Genomic DNA, 10,483 nt, shown 5'->3' with positions numbered 1-10,483 from the left:
ATATACATACATGTATGTGTAAATATATATATATATATACATGTGTATATATATACATGTATATACAGTACACTGTATATATATGTATATGCATATATATATACATGTATACTGTATACATACATATACACACATATAATGTAAAAAAAAAATTATATATATATCAATTGATTTTCAAAAATGATTAATTGATTTAGAATCGGAATGAATACATTTTGTCATTCGGGTGTGAATCTTTTTTTTTCCGTGAACCCCCGACTGTTTACTCCTCACTCGTTCATTTGGACTCAGTGACGTGTTAAAGCACTTTGTTTCTTGGTAAAAGATGATGGTGAAGACGTGTGATATCGAAGAAGAGACTTTTTGTAGTGTAATAAAAGGTGCTTGCAACAATTTGATATTTTGAGTTGAGAAACTGACGTTACTTTTAGAAGTCAAAAAACGAGAAGAAGATATGGCCATGACTAGGGAAGGTTGTTTGAACTGGGTCATATAAGTATATGCCACGTCAACTCATGATCATTGACCGGATGTACTCTCGTTGTCCACAAAATGGCGGCAAATTGGCATAAGTCAGATGTGTGAAAGCTGATTTGGAAGCACCCCGCGGGCCAGATTCATGACTAGACCCGTGACGCCTCGTAGTTTGGACACCTCTCAGTTAGGATGTGCCTCTAAAGCCAACCAGGGCCTGGCAGGATTATTTTGTTCTCATGTTTACTCTTCTTTTCACTCATTCACTTTGACTGTGTTACGTGTTAAAGATAAATGGTGGTGATTATCTAAGAAGGGACTTTTTTTTATAAAGTATTAAAATGAGAATGCAGCAATTGATATTTTACATTTAGAAACTAACATCACTGTCGTAGTAAAAAAAAAAAAAGGTATGTTTTTATGGACCCTGCCTGAAGGATAGACCCCCACCCCAGGCAGAGACAGAGTTCAATTTGGCTCAATGAGGAGAGACGTATTGGGCAGTACACTTAGTTACAGTTCCAACCTACGCTCTAAGGTACAGCCCACATGCTCCTCTATTTATTCGGGAGGTCCCTGGTTAACATCACTGAGGCTGCTTCTGAAGGAACGGGGGTCATTTCAGAAGCCCCAGTTAGACACAATATATGATTATTCAGAAATGGAAATGTGCTGACACTCGTCATATCGCCCTGTCTCTGCTTTGTCTGCGTCACGGTACTCGATGTTCGCCCTTGGCAGTCAGCAGGCCGGGTCTGGACACAAACACTGATACGAGACCACTCGCAATCCAAGATTGCGAGTTGTCCCTTTGCACAGATAGAAAAGTACAACTTCAGCACAATTGATAATAACTATAGCAACGGCCTTTAAGCATAAGAGTTGTGTGATAACTTATACATAATTATTCTAACAAACAAAAACACACAAAAGCGCCCAAGAACCATAATTAGTGGTTCATGGAAACGATAATGTCACGGCGCGGGCTCGAACCCGCTTTTCCCCGGCAGCGCACCCAGACACGTCCCCGCCCCCTGCCCACGCAGCGACAAGGCTGCAGTCAATCACGGATGAGCGCACCTGGACCTGCTTGGCACTCAGCATCAAGGCTTGGAATTGGGGGTTAAATCACCAAAAATGATTCCCGGGCGCGGCCACCGCTGCTGCTCACTGCTCCCCTCACCTCCCAGGGGGTGATCAAGGGTGATGGGTCAAATGCAGAGAATAATTTCACCACACCTAGTGTGTGTGTGTGACTATCATTGCTACTTTAACTGTTTTTTTGTTTTTTTTTACTTTATATCAAAGGAGCTAATGTGATGTGCTGCCACTCTTTGAGGCGCATCAAACAAAAAATATATATATTTATGATTTAAAAAAAAATAAAATGTTATGCTCCTTTTTGTAAAAAAAAACAACATTTTTATTATGGGGGAAAAAAAGCATAATTTTTTTCCATAAACAAGTTGTAAAGTGAAATACTTTAGATGAGTTATTTACTTTAATAAGTCAATAATTCATAACCTTATTATTTGACAGTTTCCCCCCCTTAAACTCACACTATCCCTCCTTAGCTGAAAAACAGACACGCTCAAAAAAGTGTTATAAGTAAGTCGTATTTTTATTTGTATTTTTTAACTTTGAGTGCTTTTTATTTATTTATTTTTTTACTTTGAATGCTTTAAATTAAAAATACAAAACATTTTTTATGGTGGGAAAAACACAAATTATGCATAATTTCCAAAAACGATTTGCAAAGTGGAATACTTTAGATGAGATAATTACAGCCTTTTAATAGGTCAATAATTCATAACACTGATTTTTATGCCTAATTTTTGGAACAATTACATTTCTCCCCCCAAAAACTCACACTATCCCTCCTTAACTGAATAATGGACATGCTCAAAAAAGTGTTAAAGGTAATATATTTTTTTAAATGTAATTATTTGACGCTTTAAATTTTTTCAACAGTTTCGGACCTACAGTATCTGTAGATATAAAGTTTTTATATATTCGTAATATTCATTTAAGGTTTTATGCTCTTTTAACATATTTTATGATGGGGGGAAAAACCCCAAAAATGCAAAAGTTGAATAACTGAGTTGCAAAGTGGAATACTTTAAATTAGGTAATTACAGCCTTTATTAGGTCAGTGATTAGAAACAACACTGATTTTGATGCATTATTATTTTTGTCGAAAAAAGGACAAACTCTAAAAAGTAAGTCATATATGATTTTTTTTATTTTTACATTTTTTAAGCGTTTCAAATTTTTCATCACTTTTAGACCATTTCTGTAGATATAAAGTTATTATTTTTTAATGTCTTTTATGTTTATTTCTTTTGTAAAGAAAAAAACCACATATATATTTGGAGATACATCTATATATATATAGAAACCAAACTATATAGCTATTCAGCATCTTTATATTCCCACCATGTGGATATTTAAACGGCACCATGAGTGAACGTAACCTTAAGCCTAAGAGCATTCAATTCTATTTTATTTACACTATGTAAACTCGTTACATCAAAATTCATTTTTAAGGTTTAATAGATAATAAGAGACTATAGAAAATGTTAGGAATGATCTACTCTTTAAGTTGTACTTGTACGAGTGGTCTTGTTTATAAACTTTTACAGAAAGTAATGTCTTTTTTTTTTTTAAGAAAAAAAACACTCAACAATTTCAGAAAACACAAAAACAAAAGACTATATACTTTACAATTACAGAAAACACAAAAATAAAAGACTTTTAATCACTGCTATGTTGAAATTGTTACTAATATTGATACTGTTGACACTAATATTGATACTGTTGGTACTGATAATATTAATTTTTGTTTCACTACTTTTAGATTGTTCCGTGTCATGTTTATGTGTCCTCAGTTGCTCTGTTTATTGCTATTCTGAGTGTTGCTGGGTCGGGTTTGGTTTTGGAATTGGATTGCATTGTTATGGTATTGCTGTGTATTGTTTTGTTGGATTGATTAATAAATTCATAAAAAACATAGAAAAATAATTAATAATAATAAAATTTTAAAAAATAAAAATAAATAAAAGACTAAAAACTTTACAATTACAGAAAACCCAAAACCAAAAGACTAAATACTAGGGATGTCGATATATGCGTTAAAATGTAATATCGGAAATTATCGGTATCGGTTTTTTTTATTATCGGTATCGGGTTTTTTTGTTTTGTTTTTTTTGTTGTTTTTTTTAATTAAATCCACATAAAAAACACAAGATACACTTACAATTAGTGCACCAACCCAAAAAACCTCCCTCCCCCATTTACACTCATTCACACAAAAGGGTTGTTTCTTTCTGTTATTAATATTCTGCTTCCTACATTATATATCAATATATATCAATACAATCTGCAAGGGATACAGTCCGTAAGCACACATGATTGTGCGTGCTGCTGCTCCACTAATAGTACTAACCTTTAACAGTTAATTTTACTAATTTTCATTCATTACTAGTTTCTATGTAACTGTTTTTATATTGTTGTACTTTCTTTTTTATTCAAGAAAATGTTTTTAATTTATTTATCTTATTTTACTAATTTTTAAAAAAAGTACCTTATCTTCACCATACCTGGTTGTCCAAATTAGGCATAATAATGTGTTAATTCCACGACCGCATATATCGGTTGATATCGGTATCGGTTGATATCGGTATCGGTTGATATCGGTATCTGTAATTAAAGAGTTGGACAATATCGGAATATCGGATATCAGCAAAAAGCCATTATCGGACATCCCTACTAAATACTTTACAATTACAGAAAACACAAAAACAAAAAACAAAATACTAAATACTTTAAAATTTCAGAAAACACAAAAACAAAATACTAAATACTTTACAATTTCAAATAACACAAAAACAAAAAACTAAATACTTTACAATTACAGAAAACACAAAAACAAAATACTAAATACTTTACAATTACAGAAAACACAAAAACAAAATACTAAATACTTAAAAATTACAGAAAACACAAAAACAAAATACTAAATACTTTACAATTACAGAAAACACAAAAACAAAATACTAAATACTTTACAATTTCAAATAACACAAAAACAAAAAACTAAATACTTTACAATTACAGAAAACACAAAAACAAAATAATAAATACTTTACAATTACAGAAAACACAAATACAAAATACTAAATACTTAAAAATTACAGAAAACACAAAAACAAAATACTAAATACATTACAATTACAGAAAGCACAAAAACAAAATACTAAATACTTTACAATTTCAGAAAACACAAAAACAAAATACTAAATACTTTACAATTACAGAAAACACAAAAACAAAATACTAAATACTTTACAATTTCAGAAAACACAAAAACAAAATACTAAATACTTTACAATTTCAGAAAACACAAAAACAAAATACTAAATACTTAAAAATTACAGAAAACACAAAAACAAAATACTAAATACTTAAAAATTTCAGAAAACACACAAAAAAAACTAAATACTTTAAAATTACAGAAAACACAAAAACAAAATACTAAATACTTAAAATTTTCAGAAAACACAAAAACAAAATACTTTACAATTACAGAAAACACAAAAACAAAAGACTAAATACTTTACAATTACAGAAAAGACAAAAACAAAAGACTAAATACTTTACAATGACAGAAAACACAAAAACAAAAGACTAAAAACTTTACAATGACAGAAAACCCAAAAGACGATACAACGATCCCAGATTGACAGCTGAATCAGCCAATCAGTGTTCATCTGAGTGCGTAAACAAAGACGTGGCGGATGTGGTCAGTGATTGGCTGATTTAGCTGTCAATCTGGGATTTGGGACATTCTGTTTCCGGTTTATGAAATTGTAAAATTGTTTGAATTTTGTTGTGTTTTCTGAAATTGTAAAGTGCTTAGTCTTTTGTCTTTCTGAAATTCTAAACTGCTTCGTCCTTTATTTAGTTTTCTTTAATTGCAGACCACCGTAGAACCGTAGATGATAGTTCTGTCATTATCGATCTTTGTTGTTGTTTTTATCCAATTGTTGTTTTGATTGTGTACGGTGTCCTAGAGTGCCCAGAAAGGCGCTTTATAAATAAAATGTATTATTATTATTATTAGTGGTCTTCAATTTGAAGTTGTTTGCATAAAATTAACTGAACAAAAAAACCACACAAACAGACCCCGATTGTTTGCGAAAGGCTGCGCGGGGTATTATTGTGTGGCACAAAAGCAAAGAAAGACTTTTGTCTACCACTTTCTGTTGCACATAAAAGACGCCCTGTTGCGTTGCCCTGCTGTCTGTTTCCACGTGTTCCAGGCACTTCTCAAAACCCCACCCCCTTTATTTCTTATCTGCTCTCCCATTGGTTTAGCACCCTGTCAGTCAAACATACGTTCCCAGAAATACGGGTGCCGCCCCCCCCTCTTGTGCTCGTCGTGACGTCACTCGTTCGTCCCAACACGGAAATGAGGATTACGGAGCGTCGCGGGGATGAGTTTAAAGTGTTCTAAAACATCAACATGTCCGCCTCTTGGGCCTGCAGACGGTCAGTTTGAGTGGACACCGACGTATGGACAACAAGGAATGGAGGAGGGACTCCACCTTTGAGTTGTGGTCGAGTTGAAAGCTGCCGTCGTCATGTTGCTGCTGCTGCTGAGTCTTCTCCTGGCGTGGAACAACCTGCAACTCTCACAGGTCAACTTTATGTCTACTTTCCTCTTTTTCTGCTCCTATTCTTTCTTTTCCAGCGTTTCACTGTCGCTATTTCAGCCTTCGCTGGCTTAAAAGTGACAAAACCTCTTAAAGCCCCAAGCTGTTTGTTTACATGCTTTTTTATTTATTTCTCTTTGCTATTTGGGCTTATTGGACCCTAATTAGAATAAAAACTAAGAATCATATTTTCATATGATGTACTTAGTCCATAAGTACACGAATGTGTACTTCGTGTTTAGTGACATGCTAATTCTTATTTTTACGCTTTTTTTTCTCCAAATATGTTATATTCTTCTGACACCACCAGATGACAGTATAAGTGTCCACATAAGTGGCCATAAGACCCCAATTCAGTAGTGTAATCATCAACTAAAAGTGCCCTCTTTGGGGATTGTAATAGAGATCCATCTGGATTTATGAACTTCATTCTAAACATTTCTTCACAAAAAAATAAATCTTTAACATCAATATTTATGGAACATGTCCACAAAAAATAAGTTAAAGTTAAAGTACCAATGATTGTCACACACACACTAGGTGTGGTGAAATTTGTCCTCTGCATTTGACCCATCCCCTTGTTCACCCTCTGGGAGGTGAGGGGAGCAGTGGGCAGCAGCGGTGCCGCGCCCGGGAATCATTTTGGTGATTTAACCCCCAATTCCAACCCTTGATGCTGAGTACCAAGCAGGGAGGTAATGGGTCCCATTTTTTTTTATAGTCTTTGGTATGACTCGGCCGGGGTTTGAACTCACAACCTACCCATCTCAGGGCGGACACTCTAACCACTAGGCCACTGAGTAGGTTATCTAGCTGTCAACATTGAATATTGCATTGTTGCATTTCTTTTCACAGTTCTTTTTGACAGACATTTTAGTTAGGGTCAAACCATCATGGCATGGGGGAAACTCTGGGTTTATGGTAATGATTTGTTGTTCAGTTTATGAACTTACATTCATATTTTGTTGAAGTATTTTTCAATAAATATATTTATAAAGGATTTTTGAATTGTTGCTATTTTTAGAATATTTAAAAAAAAATCTCACGTACCCCTTGGCATACTTTCAAGTACCCCCAGGGGTACGCGTACCCCCATTTGAGAACCACTGGTGTACACAATTGTAGAAATAAGAGCTAAAAGGTGCTGTCCACGCATGTGGCCACTAAGCCTTTAGAGCATGGCCTGGGCAATTATTTTACTCGGGTGGCCAGATTTAGATAAAAAAAAAGTGTGTCTGGGGGCCGGTATATCTATTTTTAGGAACACTAATACAAAACCTCACAATAATGATTGAAAGCTAAAAACGTTATGACAGACCGCCTTAAAAAACGGAATGGAATTTTTTTTTTTTTTTAACTGAATGAGACACCCAGAATGTACATGAAAATAATATGGGATTTACAATATTAACTATGAAGGATAAAACACTGAAAATTGACAACATATGAACGTCACACCCCCTCTCCATCCACATATTTTACAATCAAGCGAAACGCAACAAAAATGCAACAAACATAGCGAAATATGAACGCGAAAAAACAAAAGTAAACTCACCTACAATCTAATATATCTGATATATCACTAAGCTTTAGAACTTTGTTGTAAAAATCTCCTTCCGCGTCTGTCCCAGACAGGCCTGGCCCTAACCAATCTGGCGCCCTAGGCAAGATTTTAGGTGGCAAGACGAAAGTAAAACTGAACTGGCTACAAAGTAAACAGAAACAGAATGCTGGACGACAGCAAAAACTTACGGCGTCCGCAAAGTACATCCGCACATGACGTGACAATCAACAATGTCGACACAGAGAAGGGTAGCGACAACTTACATAGCCTTGCTTGCTAACACAAAGCAGGTGCGGGGAATAGCGCTCAAAGGAAGACACGAAACTGCTACAGGAAATCACCAACAAAACAGGAAGGGCCACCAAAATAACAGCGCATTTTGCCCAGGTCTGGTTTGAAAGGACAAAATGGATGGCATCATCATCACACAATTTGACACACTTCGTTGTTCATGACACTTGCCATCCGGTTATAGGTAAACATGAACACACGCACACACACACACACACACACACACACACACACATGCGTGTAATGTTTTAAGAAGGAGGGGTGTGTGGAAGGATATCCTGCTAAATGAGGAACTCGGTACACACACACACACTTACACACACACACACATTACACACACACACACTCTTGTTACCTTCTCGAGACCTGAGAAAAATGCCTCCCTCTTTAGGACCAGCCTTTCTAGATATATAAAGAAGTGTATTTACAACATTAATAATATATACATACTATGCAAATATATAAAAAAAGCTTGTTGTGAAAAATGAGTTGGAATTTCACCAGAAAAAGGTCACAATTTCACAAGAAAAACTTAGAAGTTTGGCAGTATTATAATAAAAGTCGTAATTTTACTCAATAACATTTACAACTTTACAAGAAAAGCTTAAAAAATTGGCAATTTGTTGAAAAATTGTATTTATACTATTCACATGTGAATAATGCTGTATAATAGACTGTATTTATATTATTCACATGTGAATAATGCTGTATAATAGACTGTATTTATATTATTCACATGTGAATAATGCTGTATAATAGACTGTATTTATATTATTCACATGTGAATAATGATGTATAATAGACTGTATTTATATTATTCACATGTGAATAATGCTGTATAATAGACTGTATTTATATTATTCACATGTGAATAATGATGTATAATAGACTGTATTTATGCTATTCACATGTGAATAATGCTGTATAATAGACTGTATTTATATTATTCACATGTGAATAATGCTGTATAATAGACTGTATTTATATTATTTACATGTGAATAATGCTGTATAATAGACTGTATTTATGCTATTCACATGTGAATAATGCTGTATAATAGACTGTATTTATATTATTCACATGTGAATAATGCTGTATAATAGACTGTATTTATATTATTTACGTGTAAACAATACCTTTTATTGTTTATTGTAAGCGAACTGTGGTGCTGAATTTCCCCCAGGGATCAATAAAGTACTTTCTATTCTATTCTATTCCAAAAGAGTCGTAATTTTACTCGACAAAAGTCACAATTTTATAAGAAAACTTTAAAACGTTGGCAATATTATACTAATAATCGGAAATTTACTTGGCAAAAATATGACAAAGGTCATAAATGTCACTATTTTTACAAGAACAACAAAAAAATTGGCGCTATTGTGATACAAGTCAGAATTTTATATGGCAAATGTCACCATTTTGCATTAAAAAGTAATAGTTTAACATAAAAAAGTAATAATTTTATGAAAATTATTACAGAAACAGAAAGAATATGAGAAATTGTTCCCATTTTTATAAGAAAAAAGTCGACAAATTGTGAGAAAAAGATTTATTTTAGTTCTTTTTTTTTTTTTTTTGTAATTGGTTTTTAATCTTAATTATTTACTTCAAGTTATTACAGTCCGTCTCTATATACATATTTATTTAATTTTTTTCTCTACATTTTGGCCAAAGGGGGCGCATTTCAATTTCTTACACACACTTGTTATTACATATGTTGGCCAGAGTGGGAGCACTTCCATTTTTTACACGCACTTGTTATTTCGTATGTTGACCAGAAAAAATCCCTCTTTTTTTGGGACCACCCTCATTTTGATAGATGTCACCAGCAGGGGTGCAAATGAAATCTCTACTTTTTGTTTTTTGTAATGTGCTTCAGGCCGATGACAAAGGAGTTAGGGACCACAGATGACAAAGGAGTTAGGGACCACAGATGACAAAGGAGTTAGGGACCACAGATGACAAAGGAGTTAGGGACCACAGATGACAAAGGACTTAGGGACCACAGATGACAAAGGAGTCAGGGACCACAGATGACAAAGGAGTTAGGGACCACAGATGACAAAGGAGTTAGGGACCACAGATGACAAAGGAGTTAGGGACCACAGATGACAAAGGAGTTAGGGACCACAGATGACAAAGGACTTAGGGACCACAGATGACAAAGGAGTTAGGGACCACAGATGACAAAGGAGTCAGGGACCACAGATGACAAAGGAGTCAGGGACCACAGATGGCCCCTGCGCCGGACTTTGGGCAACCCAGCTGTAGAAGCTAACTGTTAATGGCCACTATAGTCTTAGTAGCGTAGTGTATTTGTTCATCCTATGGTCCCATATGGGACACGGGTTGTCTTACGTCAGCACCAGAAGTGGTAAAATCAGCTGTTTACCTGGCGGGTTTTTTTCGGGGATGAATAGGGAAGTCCTTCTTTAGCTGC

At 34.5% G+C, this 10,483-nt stretch overlaps 1 protein-coding gene across 4 annotated transcripts in view; it reads left to right on the top strand.

The window, feature by feature from the left end:
- Window positions 1-10,483, top strand: part of LOC133639840 (serine/threonine-protein kinase/endoribonuclease IRE1-like) — a 344,495-nt gene that overhangs the window by 244,116 nt on the left and 89,896 nt on the right. For 2 of the 4 annotated variants that reach the window (XM_062033488.1, XM_062033486.1), the window contains exon 1: window positions 5,925-6,173. The exons of the other annotated variants lie outside the window; for them this stretch is intronic. In XM_062033488.1, coding sequence (XP_061889472.1) covers window positions 6,117-6,173 — 57 coding nt within the window. In that variant the 5' untranslated portion in view covers window positions 5,925-6,116. Of the gene's footprint in view, window positions 1-5,924; window positions 6,174-10,483 lie in introns of those variants that run through there. 4 annotated transcript variants of the gene reach the window in all.

The sequence above is a fragment of the Entelurus aequoreus genome, linkage group LG22 (genome assembly GCF_033978785.1).
Source record: "Entelurus aequoreus isolate RoL-2023_Sb linkage group LG22, RoL_Eaeq_v1.1, whole genome shotgun sequence".
Classification (NCBI taxonomy): Eukaryota; Metazoa; Chordata; class Actinopteri; order Syngnathiformes; family Syngnathidae; genus Entelurus; species Entelurus aequoreus.
Note: the sequence above shows the minus strand (reverse complement) of the source record. Positions and strands in the feature narration are given on the sequence as shown.